This window comes from Oryzias latipes, chromosome 19 (assembly GCF_002234675.1).
Source record: "Oryzias latipes chromosome 19, ASM223467v1".
Classification (NCBI taxonomy): domain Eukaryota; kingdom Metazoa; phylum Chordata; class Actinopteri; order Beloniformes; family Adrianichthyidae; genus Oryzias; species Oryzias latipes.
Window position 1 is genome coordinate 22,477,502 of NC_019877.2, and position 20,952 is coordinate 22,498,453.

Sequence of the window (20,952 nt, forward strand, 5' to 3'; positions counted from 1 at the left end):
AAACCCGAAATAAAGTACTAAAAAATATTTTTTGCCAAAAATACGTGCCTGACACTGTAACGTCTTCATAAATCCGAGGATTCCTGAAGGCAGCACAGTCAGAACAGGATCCAGACACAGTAAGTTCCGGCCTTGTGTGTACATATTTACTTAAATGTCTTTTTCCTGCTTTCTTCTTTTCGATTTTAGAGTCAGACTGAACAAAACACCTGATGATGACGTCACATGTATATCCCTAAAGGGCATTTTCACACCTGTTGTGTCAGGTATGACGGGTCTCTGACACTTAAGAAAGATTGTTTTATTTGTATTTGGCTTTTTAAAATTATGTTGTGTTTTTTTTTTTTTTACAAAATTACAATTGAAGTTTTATGAAAATGTCCGATCATTTTGGGGATTTCCAATGGAAGTCAAAGGTCACGGGGCTGCTGCCGCTGAAGTGATGACGTCACACTTGGTAGTGTGGACAGAGGTTTTAGAAGATGAGCTTTTTCCTGATAAACTGCTACAACTCAAACACCATTTTGTTACAGAGTCGGGATGTTTTTTCAGCAAAATGCAGATAGTTTCATAGAATTTAACACTCAAAGTTGTGGAACAAACACTTCTGATACAGACGTTACCTGGCTCTTCTACACCTGCCCATTAATGTCTGAAAAGGCAAATTTTCATCCCAAATCTTGACTTTAACTTGTGATTGTGAGAATAAAAAGAAACATGAAGCCAGGAGACATTTTAGCCCAAAGGGTTGGGATTGTTTCAAAAGAAAAAGATGATGACAGGTTACCTAAAGCTGTGAACATGTGGACACTTCAGTGTGGTGTGCAAACGCCATGACCACAGCATTTGTTCTCTGTCTGTGAGTCAGGGGTCAGTACTCGCACCTTACAAAACACTAGAATGTGGCACAACAACACATCATCTGTACTAGGCCAGGGCGAAAAATCGATTGAATGAATTAATTCAAATTTTTTGTTATGAGCGATTTAAAAAATAACTATATCGAGTTTTTGTGTAATGGTGCATTTTTGGCTCCCCAGAGTTTCCGTAGAGTTAGTTTCACACGGCGGTACGGCAAGCGACAAACAACAACATCATAGCACACAGGAAACAGCATGCGACAGCATGGCTACCGGTGAGAGTGGGAAGTTTGTTCCCAAGAAAGGAATAAAATCATCTGTTGTTTTGAACTGGAATGGGTTTACTGCCACGGAGGAAGAGACCCCCACCCCCCACCCCCCACGCTGCAACATTTGCCTGAAGCCCATCGCAGTCAAAGGCAGCAGCACCACAAACCTATTCCAACACCTGGAGGAAACCTTTTATTTAGAAAATAATATAAAACAAAATTATATAAACAACACAAGTCCAAAAGGGAGTGAGACGAAGAAAAATCTCATTTTTTAACTTTGATTCCAAGTGTGTGTTTATTTATTTATTATTCATCCCAGAAATGGAAGTTACATTTGTCTTGTGTTTGATTAAATAAAAGCAAAATTTGTTAAGTTGTCTGCTGTTTGCACTTACTGATTTCCTTAAGTAGGGGGGGATTCGGGAAAAAAATCGAATAAAAATAAAATCTGAGATTTTCAGGCCATACCGCCCAGTCAGAACCTGTACGTTTTAAATGTATCTAACATTAGCTTTAAGAATAATTCATGAAACACTTACCACACGCATAAGAATGGTACGCTCCAAGTGTATGACGTCCCTTGTGGTGGCCGTCTAAGTCTCAACGGAACTGCAAGACGCACCTGCGCTCACCTAAGATGCAGCTCCTCCTCACTGCAACCCTCTACTGGACGGGAACAACCCAAAAACCAGCTGCACCTGTACAGGTAAACCCCCAAACCCGAACCCCCCATACGGTAGATGTGACTAAGGCTTAAGGAAGGGATTACACCAGGAAGGAGATAAAATGGCGGTGGGTACCCCACAAGTACCCCCCCTGTTGGGATAGGAGGCATAGGAGAGGGTCCCATGTTCACCACCAACCTGCTGCTGCACCCTTGAGGCAGCAGGGGGAACAGAGGCTAACCAGAGACCACAACACTGAAAGATCCTGGAGGGTATTTGTCAGTCACCACATCTGCAATCTGTCCCACTTAAAAAGGAGTTGGACAACCTGAGGAACTGGTGAATGACCTGAGGAAAGCTAGCTGGGACCACAGTAACAAAGGGTTGCTATTAGTAACAAAAACCACAGTCTATCAATGACAGCCCCAAAACATCACAGCTCTTGAGAAGATCTGTATGGAAGAATGGACAATAAAAGCAACTATAGTGCGAACCTGCTGAAGATCCACAGAAAACCTTTGACCTCTGTCCCTGAAACCATGGTTACATCACAAAGTATTGAGGTGAACTTTCGTTATTTACCAAGAACTTATTTTCTGCACCATTACTACAAAAATAATAGAAAAGGAGGAGGGCTACGAAAGTCCCCCCCCCCCTCACCCCCTTAAAAACTGGTTGTCAAAGAAAGAGCAGGGTTGGACGCTGGTGTCGTGGTTAGTGGGGGGTTTTATTGGCAAGAGTCTGGCGATACGATTAGTATTCGCGTCCCACAATACGATATGTATCCCGATATTGTACCGGAACACATTTCTCTCTTTTTATTTAAAGTATGACTTAGAAAAAACTACCTGAATATTAATTTGCCTTTTTTGTAATAAAATAGTAAAATTCAGTTTATTTAATGATCACAATGTTAAGCACTGCAACTGTGTCTCATATATAAGTTGCTTTTACCCAGGCAAATGTGTAGTGCTTTTATTTTGGTAACTTAAAATGTAGAAAGGGAACAGTCAACATTGTCTGATTTCCACAACAAAATATATTTCAGAATAAGAAAAATAAATAAAATGATTGTGCCTTAACCAATAAGGTTCTAAAATACGATTGAGGAAATAAAGTGCTGTTTATTTTCAACATTAATGTAGCTTCTCCAGAACTTTAAAACGGTTCAGGAGCCTGAACGGAGCTTCAAAAATAAAGGGGAAAACAAAAACACTAATTCTTTCCAGAAACAATAATGTGTGATGATGAGGCAGCGACATGATGAAGGAGACACTATAATGTGACTATGATGCTTTGTTTCCATGACAGTCTGCAGCTCCAGATTTCACCGCTCATCGCCACGATGTCTGCCTTTTTCCAGAGCGTTGGACACATCACTCTGATCCATCAGAACTAGAATCTATTGCTGGGAGGTTCTCCAGAACTTTGGCCCGGTTTGCCGACGACATTTCAGCTCTGTGCAATAGCCGCTGTGCAGCTGCAGAGCTTCACTCGTTCTTCTCTGAGCTACAAAGAACCACAATCTGTGTTTTTATATAATACAGGCAGCAACATGGAACAGAGTTTCTGTTCAGTTCCATCCCAGTAAAAACTAAGTAGTTCATGTCTGATAACAACAAAACAAGCTGCTGCTTCTCTGAGGTCTTGTTGTTTTGTGTAAAGCTGCTAAAGAGGCTCAGTGTGCTCTGCTGCCTACTAGTGGTTGGAGGTTGAAGTGGAAAAGAAGAGTCAGACGCTGAAGGACGCTCAGAAATAATGACATAAATATTGTCCTGACAGAATTTGGAATCCATACAGGTGTCATTAAATGAACCATCGCGATATATCGCCAAAATGAATTTTTCCAACACCCCTAGTGGTTAGCAGTCTGAACTCACAGTAAGAAGGTACCGAGCCGAATCTCAGCTGGGTTCTTTCTGTGTAGAGTTTGCATGTTCTCCTCGTGCATGTGTGGGGTTTTTCTTCTTTGTTGGTCGGCTTCATTGGCGGAATTGTGATTCTAAATGGTCTCAGGTAGGTGTGGGTGTGTGTGTGTGTGTGTGTGCGTGTGTGTGACTGTATGACCCTGGTAACCTGAAGTTAGACTTCCACTTTTTGGGGGTTTGTGTCTGTGTTTTGTTGGTCCACTGTACTCCTGACTTTGTAGATCAACAATCATTTTCAGGACATGAAGTAGTTTTTGATTTTTGAAGAGTTGTCTTAAAACCCCTTTTGTTCTACAGAAATGTTTTCCTCCAAATCCAGTGGACCTCCCAGCCAGCTGTTAGCCAGTCAGGACGACGCCTCCTCCCAGCTCAAAGCCAGGAACCCAGAAGAGGAACCGCACACTTTGCTGTGCAAGCCCGTTCTCGCTGAGGGCGCTTGGATTTCACGCCGTGAAGAAACATGACGGTGACGAGAAGCTGTGGTGCTTTCATGTGCACGCTTGTGGTCCTGTCAGGAGTGGAGACAGTAAGAGTTTTCCTTTTTACCATCTTTCTGTGTGTCCTTAAGGATCATGTTGTCTTTTTATTGCTTTACATATCTCAGAGCCTGCGGAAACCCAACATCTGGGGCAGATTTACGGACCTGTTCTCCTCTGGAGGTTTCGGTAGGTTTCACTGCAGACGTTTCAGTTCCATAGATTTCTGAGCATGAAGTTTTTCCATTACTTTTTGTAGGTGGGCTCTGTCTGAACGGAGGCTCGTCGTTCCCATCTTTGATCACGGGGGAACATTTGTTTTGCGTTTGTCCTGAGGGTTTCGCTGGGATCCACTGTGAGACAGGTGGATTGAGAGACTTGACTCACTTTTCGGACACTTTGAATCGATGCTTCACCTCCTGGTTTTTCTGTAGAGGTCACAAACGACTGCTATGAGGGCGTTGGGCTGTACTATAGAGGCCAAGTGTCTGAAACAGCCAGCGGACGAGCTTGTGCAGAGTGGGACCCAGAAACCAGGAGGCGCTTCTTATCATGGGATCTTCACTCAGGGAGGCACAACTACTGCAGGTCAGCCTGAGCTCCTGCTGGCTAAAGGGAACCCTTTGACATATCCTTCAAACTATAGAAAAGCTGAACATAAAAGGAGATTTAAATCACATGCTGGGCTGGACTATTCAAATGGGTCACGATTCAGGCTGGTCAGAACAGATCAGATCTGGTATAAAAACTGTCACGTCTATTGTTAAAGTTAAAGAAAGTCTGAACATTTGGGTCAGAACAGCTGCTTTGTAGCTCCAAAGTGAGCAAATGCAAACCTCAAATGTTTTCTGCTGACTTTGTTTAACACTGTCTGCTTAACTGCCAGGTCTAAATTGAACAATGAACACAGGTTTACATGGAAATGATTCTGCTATACTGAGAGACCGTTCTACAGAGAAAAGGACAAATAAACCCAGAGCTTTCACATAAACAGTGATGATCTGATCTGAAAGGATTTACTGTCCTCCTCTCGTATGCTGCAGTCTGTTTGTTCAGTTTTCCCAAATCCCCTCCAGATTCCCCTGATGTTTACAAAAACAACTGTTTTTGAGGAGTCTGCGTTTGGACGTGCTCAAACATGGAAAAAAACAACCCCACACATGAGCGTGTTGGAGCTAGCTTGGATTCAGCTTCTGTAATCATTGCAAAGACTGTGACGGATGTGCTGTTGCTCTGCAGGAATCTTCACTTCAGAAGGCGTCCGTGGTGTTATGTTGGGAAGAACCATCAGCTGCAGTGGGAATACTGTGAGATTCCACGCTGTGGCTTTCAACCCGGTAAGGGTTTCATTACATGTTCAGCAGTGACGTGCGGTGAGGTTGATGGCTGGTGAGGCACCGACTCCTCTGGAGTCAGATTTACAATTACAAGAACTGAATATTTCACCATTCATCCAACAGCAGGTAACAGAATATAAGATACACACAGAACATATTTGTCCTACAGAGAATATTTCTTTTATATACATGAATAGAACACTCTTCCTGTGTATAAATTATTCATAAATACTGGAAACAAACTAAAGTGTACAGATGTGTTCAGCACACATGTAATTTTGACCCTCAGTAACTATTTCTGGTATTTTTCCAACCTTAAATTCTGGTGCTTTTTATCAGTTATCAAATGTTGTCTGTGAAAATGATCATAACAATAATTCTTTTAGGCCTAAAATTTATCGCGCACCACTCAAATTCGGCGATTTTTAACCTCAGAAACTGAGGAAAACGTGTCGAGTCAACAGAAAATGTATCTTAAACACGGTTCAATGGAAAATGATATTTTTTTTAATGTACTTTTTTCTGTTTTATCACGATGACAGGTGAGGCCGAGCGTCACTTGCCTCACCTGACCGCACATCACTGATATCCAGTCACGTCTTTTTCTGACGCTGTCACAACTCATATATCACTATACGGTTGCTTGACAGTTGAGTTTTTTATGAAGAGATTCAGGAACAGGACTTTAAAAGTTGTGTATTGTGGTATATAATGTTCTATATGAATGAAGATCAAGAAGTTCAAAATATCAACACAGGTTCTTTCATTTGCAGTTGCATCGGAACCTTCTCCAGAACCAACACAGCCTCTAACCAGTGAGTGGGAAACATGTATCCCCACATTTGCAGGTAGTCTGATTACATTTGCAGGTAGTCCGATTACATTTACAGCTTGATTTCCCAGCTGAAGAGTCGACATGTGGCCAGCGCACCAGAGGGAGGCAGATGAAGATTGTCGGGGGAACCGTTTCTTCTGTGGAATCCCACCCGTGGATGGCTGCTATTTTCTGGCGGAGCAAGTCCGAGAAGAAGGTCTTCCGCTGTGGGGGCAGCCTGATCTCCGCCTGCTGGGTCCTCACAGCCGCCCACTGCTTCCTCGACGGGTGAGAAGGACCGACTGCAGACACGGCAGGTGCTGGGAAAGGAGGGTCTGAACGTCTCCTGGGATTTTGTGTTTCAGCTCTCGGAGCAGAGCCAGACATTTCTCTGTCACTCTGGGGAAAAGCGCCCTGAACGAGAGCAACCCAGACACGGAGCAAATGTTCAAAGTGGACAAAATCTTCACACATGAAGGATTCGACAACAGTGACGGAAACTACAACAACGACATTGGTTTCAGTCTATTTTTCTATATGACCCAAAGTGTGACCCCACAAAACTAAAGGCCGTGTCACACAGCCGCTAAGTACATTTTACACACATGCGTCATCCAAACGTGTTTCTTGCGTTTGTCGTTGTGCTCAGACGTCCGTCAACGGTTTCAGTGGATGGGTCTTTAGGTGAATTCAGTTTTGAGCTGTTCAAAGTATTTGTCGGTTGAGAATTACGCAGTTTATACACATATTTTATGTAAGTTTTATGCAATTGTGAGGGATTTTTGTGAGATGCAAACACAAATGTGTGTCATTCCATGACCGTTCCTCGTTTGTCTAACAGACTTCTCCTGCATGAACCACAGATGTGTAACTTTAAGATGACGTATACGGCGCACATATCAAGTTCGAATGACGTAATTAATGCATGAATCACTAATGAATTACGCATAAACAGCACAATCATAACACAATTCATGTTCTACGTTGGTTTACGTGTTCTTAGCGTGGTTTATTCGTACTTCTTCCGTGGTTTTATCGTGGTTCATTCCTGATACATCTGTGAACATTTCACTTAATGACCACAACTTTTCTCCCTTTTTCCACGTATGTTCATGTATGATCAGTTTTCATCCCTGCAAGATGTGTTAAATATACGTAGCAGCTGTGGGACACGGCCTTAACACAAGTGTAGTCGCACAACTGTTTTAGTGCACGGCTGTAAAAACATCCTTAAAAATCAGTCATGACCCAGTGAAAAACAATCACCTGCTCACAGTCCATTCTCTAAATGCATAAACAAAATGAAATAAAAGACCACCTTCTGGGCATGAAAATGAAAAGTCAAATATTTGGATTTGGAATTTGGATTTGGAAATGGTTTATTTCAAGGAATCAAACAAGAATAGTACACAAAAACAATACAATCATCAGTTATACATTCATACAATGACCTATCAAACTGAGGAAAGATGACGTCACAAAAGACCTTAAGGAACTACACAATAAGATGGATAGATACACAAACACACAGACACACCCCTACATACCGACAGACATCCAGCACCACCTGGGGGGGGATTAACTGAGGAAGGAGAGAACACAGGGGTGACAAAAAAAAGAGCAAATATCTTCCCTTTGCACACATCAAGAGCAGAATGTAAATTAAGTAACACATATAACCCAACTAGTGCAAAAAACAGAAAAGCCCAACGCAACACAGGTAGTTGATTTGGGGATGGGGGGCAGGATATGCACACTGTGCACATCTTTAAGCTGCTACTGCCACAAGAGCCCCACCAGCTCTGGCATTGGATGTGGGGAGGGCAGGGGGTTGAAGGTCACATTAGAGAACGGTTGTGTCCCAATTCCTTCACTACTTACTCTATAGTGCTGTCTGAATGTACAATTCCAAAATCCAGTGCCCTGGAAATTTCCCAGAGGTCTCTGCAAAAAACCAGTGTGCATCGATGCTCACTAGATCGGCGAATGTAGACCACCATGCATTGCATCGGAAAAATTTTGCCAAAAAAATGTATTTAAATCTATTTTTTTAATCAACCATCAATGTTTTTATCTGCAGAAGACAGTGGACTCATAAATAATCATCGCAAAACGCTCATTTTAATCAGATTGTAACTGTAAAAAAAAAAAATAGTGAGAGCGGCGTCTGAATTGCTTTTACAATTCAGGACTCTATATAGATTTTTAGTAGTTAGGATGAGACTTCGGACATAGCCACTGACTCTTGGCACTAGCAGGCTTGTTTCCCGTCTACCAGCTGTTTTCTGGATTGGTCTAACAGAGTTTTTGGTCTCTTTGGTCCGATTCCAGTCTCCCTTCAATGTGATCAGAAAGTTTCTCCAAGCAGTCATCCGTTTTTACATACCAGCTCCATGACTACAAGCACGCTGCTCTGTTGGGCATCTGTAAGGCATCCATTATTTAATAATAATAATAATAATAATTGATACTTTATGATCCCACAATGGGGAAATTCTTCTCCGCATTTTGACCCATCCCCTGGGGGAGCAGTGAGCTGCAGCCTAACCGCGCTCGGGAGGCAGTAGCGTTAAGGGCCTTGCCTAAAGGCCCTCACTGGGTGATGTTCATTGCTCGCCATTGATATGGTAATTGACCCAGTACCATTGTTTATCCCCCTCCGGGAATCAAACCCTGGATTCCTGCATTGTAGCCTCTCACCTTACCAACCGAGCTACCCAGCCGCAACCAACTGAGCTACCCAGCCGCATTTGGTTGAGCTGTGACCGTCTCTCAGTCTGAGTCTTAACCGTCCCGTGTGTCTCTCCACAAAGCTCCCACTGTCAGCAGCTTCTGATCTGCCAGATGCATCAGAAATCCTTTGGTTCCAATTTCCAGAAATCTGACTGACAAAAGCATTCAATGGGGGGCAGGATAATAATTCAATAGCTCCACATTTGCAACATCATCCACAAACAGTTGGGATCGACTCATCAAACTCCCTTAGCCGCAGGAATGGTTGGTGTGTCCAGCCGCAGAAGCTCAGTCCGCTCTGCCTCTCCTTAATGTTGACCACATGCAGAGACCAGCTCATCAAATCCATTTTTCAGAGTGAGAAAGGCAGAAGGATGCTCAACATGTAGAGGCTCAGACAGGAAGACAGGATGAAAGCCTTGGGAATACACAGAATAGGAAGAATGTTCCTCTAACTCCAGCAAGACCAGGAAGAGCAGACTGGAGAAAAGATCGTTTTTGGACCTTGGTGCTCTGCTTCAGTGAGATGTAATGTGTCCAGAATGTCCAGCTTCACAGCAGCCTTAAATCTTCAACTGGATGCATTTGGTGCTTTTAGAAGAGGCCAGTTGTTGTTGGTGCACAAAACTTGGGTCGGGTCCACTGCAGCATGAATGTTCTAAAAGTCTGAGCTTTTAACTGTCACTTTTATGGGCTTTTTGCATGAGACCTAGAGCTGTATTATTATTTTACACTGCCTTGCCAGGAACAGATCAAGGTCTTCAATCACTTATTATTTTTGTAATGATTTATAATATTTCTAAGAACGTGAGGACGATTCCTGAAGTAGTCTGTGATCTCCTGTGTTTGCTGCAGCTCTGCTGAAGCTTAAGCCCAAACGTGGGAGATGTGCTGAGGAGAGCGCTGCGGTGAAGCCGGTCTGCCTGCCGCCCCCCGCGCAGACCCTGCACCCCGGCTTCCCCTGTCAGGTTTCAGGCTTTGGAAAAGAGAGACACGGTGAGCTCTGAGTGGAGCTGCAGCATGCTCGCTGGCCAGCGTAACCTTTGAACGGCCCCCTCTTCTCCTCAGAGCTTTGGTATAACTCTCAGTACCTCAGAGAGGCCCAGGTGAATATCCTGGCTGATGACGTGTGTCGGCGTGAGGACTATTACGGAAACATGATTACTGATAACATGATTTGTGCCGCGAGTCCCAACTGGAGCCAGGACGCCTGCAAGGTACCTGCAAACACCTGGGCGTTTCTCAGCTGCCGCATGGACTTTTGACGCTGCTCGTCTTCCTCACAGGGCGACTCCGGAGGCCCGCTGGTGTGCGCCGTGGCAGAGAGGTTCTTTCTGTTTGGAGTTGTCAGCTGGGGCGACGGCTGCGCTGAAGAGTTCCGGCCCGGCGTGTACACAAAAGTCACCAACTACAACAAGTGGATAGAAGAGAAGACGGGTCTGTCCGCCATCACTGCAGGAAGCGAGTTTCCTCCCAAATAACTGAGCTCAGCAACCAACCAGCAGCTTTTTCAGCAGTGTTGTCTGTTCCGCGAAGAGATCAAACGAGGATTTTGAAAAGTCTCCTACAGGTGATGAGCTGATCACATACAAAGCTGAAAACAGGTTTTCCCATTTAACCTGGAACTTTTGTCCTTTTTCTAATCAACCTTCTTAATTTAGTCCCAGAGAGAGAAAGTGGTTATGGTTTCCCCTCACTAACTAATCAAGTTAGGATTTTAGTAGTTAGGAGACTTTCCATTCAGGTTCTCCATGACTCTTTGGGCCAATGGAATGACTCCATCTACTGAGGGCAAACCATTAAGCTCTCACTGACATGTTCTAACAGTTTTTACATTATGCTCAGTACTAATTGTTGCAAAGATGCATTTAGTAACTATAAAGAGACAATTTATTTCTGTCAAAAAAGGATGTTTTTTTGCACGTGATTAAACATCTGCTGGATTTGGTGTCTTTATGAATCCGTTTCTTATCGACAGATTCCTTACACCGTAGTTTTAATGCAGCCACTAGAGGGCGTCATAATGCTAAAAACCAATGCATGTTGACATGTTGCTTTTTTATTGTTTCATGATCCGGCAGCCACACTTTTCCCAGAACAGTGAGTGACTTGTATCACCCGTCTGTAAGCATTTGTTCTGTATTTTATAAATAGTTTCTTTTCCATACATTTTTATTGATGCTTCCATTTTGTTGTCTGCATTTCCTTTTCACTGGTATTTAATGACTTCAGTTAGTTATGCAGCTTCTTTAACACTTCAATTCTTTTTTTTTGCTCCGGTCCCGGGCCACACCAGATCACAGAAATGAAACAACCCTCTGTAACTGCATTTGATTCTGCTTGGGTGGAGTTTTATATTTTTTTGTTATTTAGCTCTGCTTTGCCCACATTTTCACATGGGATGCATTCAGGACCTGTGCAGACTCAAAGAAGCTTCTGTATAATGTAAAATGTGTTTTTCAATCCAGTTAAAGCAGGATGCTATCAACAAACAATCTCTGTATTCAAGCCATGAATAGAGCCTTGTATGTGACTTATGACCGTGGAGAAATAACTGTAAACACAAAATAAAGAAAAGTCTGAGTCATGGAAACCTTTGTTAGAAGCAGTTGAACCGGTGAGGATGCTTTAGGTTGTCATGAAGAAACACTTCGGGCAGGAATTCATGCTCTAGAAGCAGGTCCAACCTGCTGGAATTAGACTTCCTCTCCGGCACCAAGTTCTTTGTGTAGCATTCCTTGCTCAGGCATGAGCTTCAGGTGGACACACCCACCTGAAGCTCATGCCTGAGGTTCGACACACAGGGTGTAGCTTCAGACTCGTCTCCCGACCAAACTGTGACTTCTCTCCCAAAGACTCCCTGCTTTCTTACTAAAAGTAAGTGCTCTTGTTTTGGAATATTTGGGAATATTTCCCAGCTGAACTGCACCTTTCCAAACTCTTCTTTTGCATTTTCTGGAAGAAATGTGAAGCTCAGTTGATCTCTCTTTTCTGCATCCTCCAGCAGCTTCTACCATGCCTGAGACTGCAGAGTCCCACTCCGTCACCCTTGCCACCAATCGTAACTGCACCATAGAGATCACCAATGTCAGCAGCATCTATTGCCTCGCCAACCCAAAGTAAGGCTCTGCGAGGGACAGAGATTCTGGCTGACAGGAATGCTCTGCAGCTTCTGACAAAATGAATCATTGATAAATGGATGTTTTGTAATGTAGTTTTTTTGCATTTACACTAACATTTTCCAACAATTTTACATTTTGCTAAATACAAGTTGTTGCAAAGATGCATTTAGCAAACATTTTCTTCATTGTGATGGGCTTTTTAGAAATATTTTTTAGTAAAGGATGTTTTTGTACACGATGAAACGTCTGCCGGGTTTGGTGCATGTGTTTTTGGAGTTCCTTTGTGCATCAGTTGTTGTGTTTTTGATGTGAATCAGCTCTCTCTGTTTTCTGCCAGGGTTCACATGGAGAGCGGATTTTCCTTCAGCCCTCCACAGCCCACCGTTCGCACCGCCAAGACCGAGGTCTGCTCTTTCATCAAAGATGACAACACGGCCACGGGCGCTGTGGGCGTGTTGACCTACGAGATGGTCGACATGCGGCTGCGGAGTTGCAGCGACCTGATGGCCATCATGTTCTCGGTGCCGTTTGATTACTCGTTCTACAAGAACTGGCTGGGCGTGGGAGTCTTTGAGAAGACGCGAGCTTGCGATGACAAGTTGTTTGATCACATGTACAAGAGCAACGATTTCACCAACTTTGTGCGCCAAGAGGCCAACGGTTCAGGGTTGCTGTTCCAAGGTAAAGAGGTGGACGTGCGGGCCTGCATGTCAAACGAGGGCAAGGCCATGATCAAGCTGGAGCTCTATGACAAGATGGGCCGATGAGCGGTCAGCAACACGTCCAGAATGTTCAGAATCCAAAGATGTTCCATCTGCTGATGATTGAATGTGACTCTCATCATTGTGGGGGCTTTAGAGAATAAAAAACTCTGAAATAAAATCTGCAGTCTACTGTGTTTTTGGTCAATGAACAAAAACTAGGATCGAACTGAGTACAACTTGTGAAAAACGTTTTTTTTTTTGCTGCAACTTGTCATCTCTCCAGCTCAGAATGAAAATCAGAGTAACATCCGAACACTGACAAACAATTGAAACTCGACAATCTGGCTTTGGTTTTGGCAAAGATAAGCAACACAAGAAAGTGGTCATGTGACCACACCCTTTTCCCACAGGCATCTGCTCCAAGACTCCAGGTTGAGGAGGGGAGTGGCAGGCAGCTGTTGAGGGAGGAGCCTGAAGTTGTCTATCAGGCGTAAAGTCTGGATTGCATGAGTCTGTGACACAGCCGAGATCCAGACAGGTAAGCCGCTTTGTTTCTGCATTTTGCAACAGCAGACGGTCCATTCCCGCTCCAATATGCAGCTCAACATTTCCAGGCGACACCATGAGCGAGACAGCAGAAAGTGTGGCTGCCAGCCTGAAGAGCAGAAGGAACGTCACCATAGAGATCACCAACCTGTCCAACAACCACTGCCTGATCAACCCCAAGTAAGAGCGAACCGAGCACGCTGACATTTCTTCCACTGTTATGAGGACATGAAGAACTTCTTGTTATATAAGGGTTTACCTGGAGAGTGGCAGCTGTCACAGCCCCCCCCAGCCCACCGTGCGCCCGGAGAAGACGGAGGTGTGCAACTTTGGCAAGACCAGCTCCAAAGCCACGGGAGCGGTGGGCGTCCTGACCTACGAGCTGTTCGAGCGGCACAGCAACAAAGCCCAAGAGACAATGGCTTTAATGTTCTCTGTGCCGTACGACTACAACGTGTACAAGAACTGGTTCGGGGTGGGAATCTACCAACAAGGCAAGGAGTGCAACAAGAGTCTGTACGAGGAGATGTACTACAACAAGGAGCAGCAAGGCTTCGTGCGCGAAGAAGCCAAAGGCAGCGGCCTCACCTTCCATGGCAACAGGCTGGAGATCAAAGCCACCATGTCCCCCATGGGCAAAGCCATCATGAAGGTGGAGGTGTGGGACAAAGTCTTCCCTCCCATGGAACAGATGTCCTCCTGAGGTGTCGGTTCCTGTTTGTCCACCACCGCTGCTCCTGTGCAGTTTAAGTGTTTTGCTGTTCTAAAACCTGTTAAATAAAATCCAGTGCGAACGAAACACCAGCTTATATGTTTCACTTCTGCACCTACAGCAACACAAGATAGGCAGGTAAAAACATTTGTAGAAGAAGCTTTTAACTGCAAGATTGATTTACTTTCTAGAGCTGAGCAGGTGTGATTGCAAAGAAAAAACATTCAGCTTTGATGGAGCTCAAATCCTCTGAAAATATTTCCCATTTTTGGCATGCTAGGACTGAGAATGTTTTTTTCTTCTTCTTCTTCTCTAAAACACATTACAAAAAGTAATTTTTAAAATAATTACATATAATCAAGTGGCTGGATAGCTCCGGCAACCCCATGACACCGAAAGGAGGAGCTGTGCTGTCATTCTAATCCTGGGATGGATGCACATTTGTTGCACATGTGCACCACCCTGTGGCATCCCATATGAACAGGCGGTGCACACTATGTACACGGCACAGGACTCTCTTCAGTCAGAGAGTGGCTCCCAGAAAGCTGCATTAGATGTTGTTTAGGATATTTTTTCAAGTATTTCAGTGAATATGAAGAAATAATGGAAAGCAGCTGGATTTCAGTACTGCAAAGCAGATTAAACTAGCCCTTGTGCTATCTTAGATGACCCCTCCTTCCATTGAGGTGTTCTCCCTACCATGACAAAGGTGGATAAAGGTGGAAAGATTTCATGTAATCCATGGACACCAGTGAAGATCACAAATCATTGAAGAAAAAAGGTTCAGAGCACTGTCTAGTGGGTCTAGATGACCCAACTCCCAACGTTAATGTGGAGGCATGTTAACGCTGGGAGTGGGGTCATCTTGACCCTACAAGGCAGCACAAGGGTTAAATGAGTTTTAGAGGAACTCTGAAGAAGATATTTTTGTCAAAAACAACCTTAAATAGGTTTTATCGGTGGAAGGATCACAGTTCCTAAAACTGGAGCTCCCCGGAGTTTCCTGAAGTTCCCACAGCGGTGATCGAGTCCCCATTTGACTAAGAATGTTGGGAATGCTGGTGAAGTCCAGCAGGGGGCCGCAGATCCAGCTCTAATCAGCCCCCTCGAAAGCAGAGTGGACTCTAGTCTGACCCCAGAGGCCCCCACAGACCTGTGCTGTCCTCATAATAATAATAATGGATTAGATTTATCTGCGCTTTTCCAGACGCTCAAAGCGCTTACATTGTGTCCATTATTCATTCACTCCTCATTCATACTTGGTGATGGTAAGCTATGGTTGTAGCCACAGCTGCCCTGGGGCAGACTGACAGAGGCGTGGCTGCCATTTCGCGCCTACGGCCCCTCTGACCATCACCGGGACATTCATGCACATTCACGCACCAGTGGAGCCACACTGGAGGCAAGGAGGGTGAAGTGTCTTGCCCAAGGACACAACAACATTTTGGCTGGTGGGAGCGGGGATCGAACCGCCAACCCTTTGATCATTGGACAACCCGCTCAACCACCTGGGTTAGAAGGAGCTGCATTTCCAGAAGAAAATGCTGGGTTGATGCTATATTGCTGAATGAAAATGAAACTTATCCCTTGTTCTATCTTAGATGACCCCTCCTTCCACTGACGTGTTCTCCCTACCATGACAAAGGTAGATAAAGGTGGAAAGATTTCATGTAATCCATGGACACCAGTGAAGATCACAAATCATTGAAGAAAAAAGGTTCAGAGCACTGTCTAGTGGGTCTAGATGACCCAACACCCAATGTTAAAGTGCCTAGGATAGCACAAGGGTTACGGGGTAATAATTGGCAGAAAACAATAAATAAAGAAAGAAATGATCAGAATTGATCATAAAAAGATATTTTTGTAAAAAATGCCAGAGCCGGGTATCGAACCAGCGAGCTTCAGCACCAAGGATCCCCCATGTATTTCAATGGAAACGGAAATCCTGGAATATCTTGAAAAGTTCAAGGAATTGAAAGACCAAAAGTCACAGCTGGAAAAAGATGAAAGAGATGAACATTTGAATAGTTGAATGGTTGAAATAGATACAAAAATTGTAGAAGGAGTTAAGCGCCAAAAAATGGAGGAAAATACTAGAATAAAGACAGAGAAACAGGAAAACAAAGGGTTGAAGGATTTATAGTTTTCAGCCAATAAAGTATTTAACATGTTTCCAGAGACACACGTGCACAGTCAGCAGAACCCAAAACACCACAGGCAGCTTTTTGTGCTCTCTTCACATCACTTGTGAACATGCTCACACTCATTTCAGTATCATTCTGAAGTTTGAAAGCAAAAGCAAGGAGGCGTACAGTTCAAATCCTGATGTCTGACATCAAGATTCTGTTTCGCCGAGTGGGTAATTCCTGTTCTGCTTTCCCACTCATGCCTGATTTTTGTGCAGTTTGGCTGGAGACACGTCAGATGGGAAGATGTGCCTGAGATCAAACTTCAGCCACGTGCAGAGATTCAACCTCAAGACCCTGAGACTTAGGCAGAATCTGAACCCCCCACCCCACGGCGTCCCCCTACCCCTACATTTATCCCTCCAAGCGGAGTGTCTTCAGATTCTGACGTTAATACCCATCAACGACGTCACAAATAGTTGCCTCCACGTCAGCGCGCAGCTACAACACAATGCAACATTGGTTTCATAACTTTAAAAAGTCTTAAAAAAATCCTTACTTACATTTAAATGGAAACGTCTGTGCGTCAGAGCACCCCCAGCTGAAGAAATGCGTTTGTCCTCCACGCCACAAGTGCAGCGCGGATCACCTTACCGCATAGCCAACCCTAAGTCGCACCGTAAAGACACGAAGCTCCAAATGCCCCTGCAGTTGGAGCAACACGGAGAAGCCAGGGGGGGACGGGATGAATTCCAATTCAGCTCGGAAGTTTAGAACTTGAGAATAAAGTGAATTTGTTTCTTCTCATTTTTATTTAATCTCTGGAATTTGCTGTGAGCTAAAAAATATAAAAGTTCTCTTTACAACTTTTTTGCACTGTGAATACAGAAACAAGAACTGCCTGTTACCATGCCCCCCCCCCCCTCCAGGACAAGTTGCTTAAAGTAGTTTCCTGAATATTTGTGACAAGAAATATTCATTTTAACTACAAGTCTCAGGAAGTGACTTGGAAATTGCAGCCAAAGACTTGTCACTCGACTTGGACTCATCTGTGTCCAAAAACTCCTAGAAAACTCCTCCTAGTATTTTCCAAATCAGTCTGATGTGGTGCACTGTTCATAGAAAACTTGGATGACGGTGTTGAATCTGTCTTTCAGGTACATTTCAAGCGTTTCCAGAGGCATCGCTCTCACATCGTACCCTCTGAACTGTTTCTTTGCTGTCTTGTTGACCGGAACAATCTCCTCGGTGCTGTTGGGGTCGTTGCGTCCGACGGCTGCAAACGTGGGAAAGTGAGTTTTCAGATGATCGGGAAGACCTGTGTTGTACTTTGGACAGCAATATGCAGACCACATGTATTCTGGCACAGCCACCCGATGGTTTTTGAGCCAGTGCTCATCGCTGCGGTACGGGATGACACCGGTCACTACGTAGGCCGGTCCGAGACAGTAAGCCGCTAGGGTCTGGTTGACTGTCTGCTCCAGATCCTCCCAGGGGCCGCGGTTGGACCCGCTCTTCTGAGGAACCACGTTGGTGAGGGTGAAGGTGGAGGAGCGGCCCTCGTGGGTGTGATGGTGCAGGCTGGGGTTCAAATGGCCGCGGGTGTAGCTGGAGTTGATGTAGTCCGGGTTCACTGCCTGGCTCTCCACCACGTTCTGGTCCAAAGGCCCGGGTGGAAAGGGGATCATGTTTCCATTAGCTTCTGGGTGGGCCAACTGTTAGTGCGGGACATCGACAAAATAATGATAAATTAATGTTGGGATTGCAGCAATAGTGATTTATTGAAACAAGGATTCACATCATAATCTGCGGTTGATGATCCGATTCATAATTGATATCACTTCATGTTGAACGATCAGATCCACCGACCTAAAATGGATCCAGGACCTAAACATACAGTATCTCAGTCCAAATGAGATTTTCCAATAATATTTATAATCAATTAGAAGTGATTCTATAACGGTAATGGTTCATTTGATTTGATCCGAACACCAACTTGCCTTGGATCGATCTGGTTGGATTGTAAAAATATAAATCAATTCACAGATAAAGTCGTCACACTCCTAGCTGATACCATTAGCAGCATTCATTCTTTTGCTTTTTTGAGCTTGAATTAAATAAAAGGATAAAATCTAAAGACATTCCCTGAGCTTAACAGCAAACATGATTAGATGTGTATAAAATTCAAATTTTAAATTTCTTCTGAAATCCCTTTTGTTTAGTCCAAAAAATGTTTTATATCACTAGTGATTTAAACAAAAAAAGGTGAAACTTTTGTTAGCAAAACCAGCAATTCTTACCAAAGAAGAGTAAAATAAATATATGCTTACTAAAAATCAAGAATGTCTAATAAATAAATTACTTATAGGATTCAATAAAGGGATTTAACATTCTATTAAGTGAAAATTTGTTTTTAAACCTGGCTCTATCAAATTATGCTTCTGCTTCTAATGTTGTCATACAGTTCTTTAGAAAATCTGCTCTCATGTGACACAATACCGTCAGCAGCTCTTTATTGATCCCTTTTCAATTGTTGGTCTTTCAATGTTTTTGCAGCATGAAGTGAAGTGAGACACAAAATACCAAAAGCATGATTTTAAAACTCATTAAAAAAAATAAAATGCATCAGAGAAAGTATATTTCTATTCTTGTATTTGGTTCTAACTGAGCATTTTCAGTTGCTGGCCCCCAGATGTGGAACAATATTCCTCCATGAAACCAACACAGTTTTAACTAATACCATAGTCAGTGGTGACATCTCATTTTTTTAAAGACTTTTTATTGTCCTTTCAGTTATCTTTTTTACTCTTTGTTTCATTTTGTTGTTGTTTTTAGTTCTTCTTCTGGATTTTCTCCTAATTTTTCGTTTTTTCGTTTTATTCCAACACTCTTTGATGGCGTTGTGAAGTGCTAAATGAAGCAAAGATCCTTCATTTGTCAGGCCTTCAATGCTTCAAAGATTTTTTTGTATTTCACCCAAACCTCCCATAAAAAAGTCCTTGCTGAGGACTAGACTGAAACACTGACATTGCAGATTTCTTGACTTTGTGCAGAGTTGGCAGATCTTGAATAAACGGAAAACTATTTCTGCTTTACTGCGACTCATTTGCTTTTTTATGTTTCTATTTAGTCAAAGCCACTTAGACAAAAATATTTACGTAGACGAGAAAAAGCCTGATCTTGGGTCAAACACTCTCACCTGAGGCTCAAACTTCCAGGTAGACGAAGGCCTCTTTCCTGTAGGCGCTGAGTACGTGTAGGCAGAGAACCATGGAGAGCGGCGAGGTCGACTGTACAATGTGGCAAACTGGTAGCGGTTGTTGTAACGCTGGCAGATCGGTGTCCCTGCTAAACCTTTTGGAGGCCAGGAGCTGTAGAAAAACTCCAGACATGGAGCGAAGTCGCCCACATCGGCGACGCCGGGGCAGCAGCAGAAGACGAAGGCCAGGGTGAGGAGAAAAAACGGCCGCAACATTTTCACCAAATGGCGCTCCGTCTCCAGGACAGAGTGTGCCGAGTCTTGACTCCAAACCGTCTGAGTTGTTAGTTTCACATTGACACATGACTTTGTCTCAAAAGCAGAAGTGGTTTTTGCATGGGTTCATGGATGCTGTACAGGAAGTGAATGTACTCGGCCTTTCGTGGCGTGGTGAGTGCAAGCATCCCCCGTTAAACAGAGAGGCACACCGGGTTGTTATCAGAGTTTATTCTAACTAGATTTATGTGTTTAATGGACAAGTTGATGATTATTCAAAACAGATAAACCTTTTTCTTACTCGGCCAAGATGGCTGTTTTAGTACTACTACTTTCTTAATTTCAGGTGATTTGGTCCAATTATACTATACTGTACTTTTTATTTTTACTGCAGTGGGTGTGGTTTTTAGGACCTCGATGTACACCCAGTCGCCTGGTTGCACTCTGTGGACAGAAAGAATCCGATGGCAGCAAATTAGCATCGGAGACCTCCTTTTGGTTTATCATTCTTATCATTCTGCTAATGTTTGTTCTTCATCAGGTTTTTGTAGGTCTGTGGCTACTAGAGGTCACCTATAGGGCCGTCCATAGACTATTTCAAAGGGTTTCATTCATAGTTTTACCAGAAATAGGCACTTTGGCCATGGCCTTCCTGTTGTTTTCATGCATTTTTTGAGTCTGTTTTGTACTGTTCCATTTGTGCCTTCCACTAGTCCTGCACTTTGGGGGTGGTATGGACAGTCTTTTTTAGGCTGGCGTCATTCCTCCTGTCGACACTTGGCGTAAATAAGGATTTTTGGAGTATAGGTTTGTCTTACAGTTTATACATTTGTTCTTCAGTTATTTCTGTTCTTTTCTTTCTTGCAGTGGAGCTGAACTTGTAACTTGTCAGTTGCTTCCAGGCAACTGACAATCTAGTGTCTGGCAAAACCAGACACTAGATGAATAAAATTTAATTGAATTGATTTCAGTTGATTGATTGGGTCTAAGAGGTCTCATTGCACAAAGATCCAATGCAACTATGAGCAACCAACTGAGCTTAGACTGGATGCTGATAAATGCTGAAGAGCTTCCAACCTGCTTCAGGATGTTCACCGGTTATTTTCGTCGCTTTAAAACGTGCAACAAAAGCAAAACAGGAGAAGAATCTGACAATCTACATGCACAAATGTTAGAATCAAC

The 20,952-nt window shown here is 43.5% G+C and overlaps 4 protein-coding genes across 6 annotated transcripts; 3 read left to right on the top strand and 1 right to left on the bottom strand.

Annotated features, from left to right (window-relative positions):
• Positions 1 to 80: 80 nt before the first annotated feature.
• Positions 81 to 11,678, top strand: plau (urokinase type plasminogen activator). 2 transcript variants are annotated; one of them, XM_020711866.2, is made up of 13 exons: positions 81 to 119; positions 190 to 266; positions 4,023 to 4,251; positions 4,330 to 4,390; positions 4,461 to 4,565; positions 4,636 to 4,789; positions 5,441 to 5,538; positions 6,312 to 6,353; positions 6,442 to 6,640; positions 6,718 to 6,869; positions 9,941 to 10,081; positions 10,154 to 10,302; positions 10,372 to 11,678. In XM_020711866.2, the coding sequence occupies exons 3-13, from the start codon at positions 4,186 to 4,188 to the stop codon at positions 10,564 to 10,566; spliced, it is 1,362 nt and encodes a 453-aa protein (XP_020567525.1). In that variant the 5' UTR covers positions 81 to 119; positions 190 to 266; positions 4,023 to 4,185; the 3' UTR covers positions 10,567 to 11,678.
• Positions 11,679 to 11,830: 152 nt separating this feature from the next.
• LOC101154986 (DELTA-stichotoxin-Hcr4a) lies at positions 11,831 to 13,089 on the top strand. Of its 2 annotated transcripts, none has more exons than XM_004080722.2 (3): positions 11,831 to 11,962; positions 12,090 to 12,204; positions 12,545 to 13,089. In XM_004080722.2, exons 2-3 carry the CDS (start codon positions 12,101 to 12,103, stop codon positions 12,972 to 12,974), a joined length of 534 nt encoding a protein of 177 aa, XP_004080770.1. In that variant the 5' UTR covers positions 11,831 to 11,962; positions 12,090 to 12,100; the 3' UTR covers positions 12,975 to 13,089. The 2 variants fall into 2 exon arrangements, with proteins under 2 accessions (XP_004080770.1, XP_023805399.1); XM_023949631.1 differs by having other exon boundaries at positions 11,843 to 11,962; positions 12,093 to 12,204.
• A 278-nt stretch (positions 13,090 to 13,367) lies between these two features.
• LOC101155232 (DELTA-stichotoxin-Hcr4a) lies at positions 13,368 to 14,246 on the top strand. The gene is made up of 3 exons (XM_004080723.4): positions 13,368 to 13,449; positions 13,526 to 13,637; positions 13,710 to 14,246. The coding sequence occupies exons 2-3, from the start codon at positions 13,534 to 13,536 to the stop codon at positions 14,158 to 14,160; spliced, it is 555 nt and encodes a 184-aa protein (XP_004080771.1). The 5' UTR covers positions 13,368 to 13,449; positions 13,526 to 13,533; the 3' UTR covers positions 14,161 to 14,246.
• Positions 14,247 to 17,091: 2,845 nt separating this feature from the next.
• Positions 17,092 to 19,847, bottom strand: LOC101164931 (endonuclease domain-containing 1 protein). The gene is made up of 2 exons (XM_004080764.3): positions 19,495 to 19,847; positions 17,092 to 18,010 (listed from the first exon to the last, which is right to left on the bottom strand). The coding sequence occupies exons 1-2, from the start codon at positions 19,768 to 19,770 to the stop codon at positions 17,390 to 17,392; spliced, it is 897 nt and encodes a 298-aa protein (XP_004080812.1). The 5' UTR covers positions 19,771 to 19,847; the 3' UTR covers positions 17,092 to 17,389.
• Positions 19,848 to 20,952: the final 1,105 nt, after the last annotated feature.

What these genes read in the sequence shown, in the direction of transcription:
- plau (XM_020711866.2), top strand. Translation starts at nt 4,186, where the DNA reads ATGACGGTGACGAGAAGCTGTGGTGCTTTCATGTGCACGCTTGTGGTC. An exon ending in ACGCTGTGGCTTTCAACCCG is followed by an intron (nt 5,539 to 6,311) that starts GTAAGGGTTTCA and finishes TTTCATTTGCAG; the next exon opens with TTGCATCGGAACCTTCTCCA. An exon ending in GGAGCCAGGACGCCTGCAAG is followed by an intron (nt 10,303 to 10,371) that starts GTACCTGCAAAC and finishes TCTTCCTCACAG; the next exon opens with GGCGACTCCGGAGGCCCGCT.
- LOC101164931 (XM_004080764.3), bottom strand. Translation starts at nt 19,770, where the DNA reads ATGTTGCGGCCGTTTTTTCTCCTCACCCTGGCCTTCGTCTTCTGCTGC. An exon ending in CCTGGAAGTTTGAGCCTCAG is followed by an intron (nt 18,011 to 19,494) that starts GTGAGAGTGTTT and finishes CCGCACTAACAG; the next exon opens with TTGGCCCACCCAGAAGCTAA.
- LOC101154986 (XM_004080722.2), top strand. Translation starts at nt 12,101, where the DNA reads ATGCCTGAGACTGCAGAGTCCCACTCCGTCACCCTTGCCACCAATCGT. An exon ending in TATTGCCTCGCCAACCCAAA is followed by an intron (nt 12,205 to 12,544) that starts GTAAGGCTCTGC and finishes GTTTTCTGCCAG; the next exon opens with GGTTCACATGGAGAGCGGAT.
- LOC101155232 (XM_004080723.4), top strand. Translation starts at nt 13,534, where the DNA reads ATGAGCGAGACAGCAGAAAGTGTGGCTGCCAGCCTGAAGAGCAGAAGG. An exon ending in CACTGCCTGATCAACCCCAA is followed by an intron (nt 13,638 to 13,709) that starts GTAAGAGCGAAC and finishes TTGTTATATAAG; the next exon opens with GGTTTACCTGGAGAGTGGCA.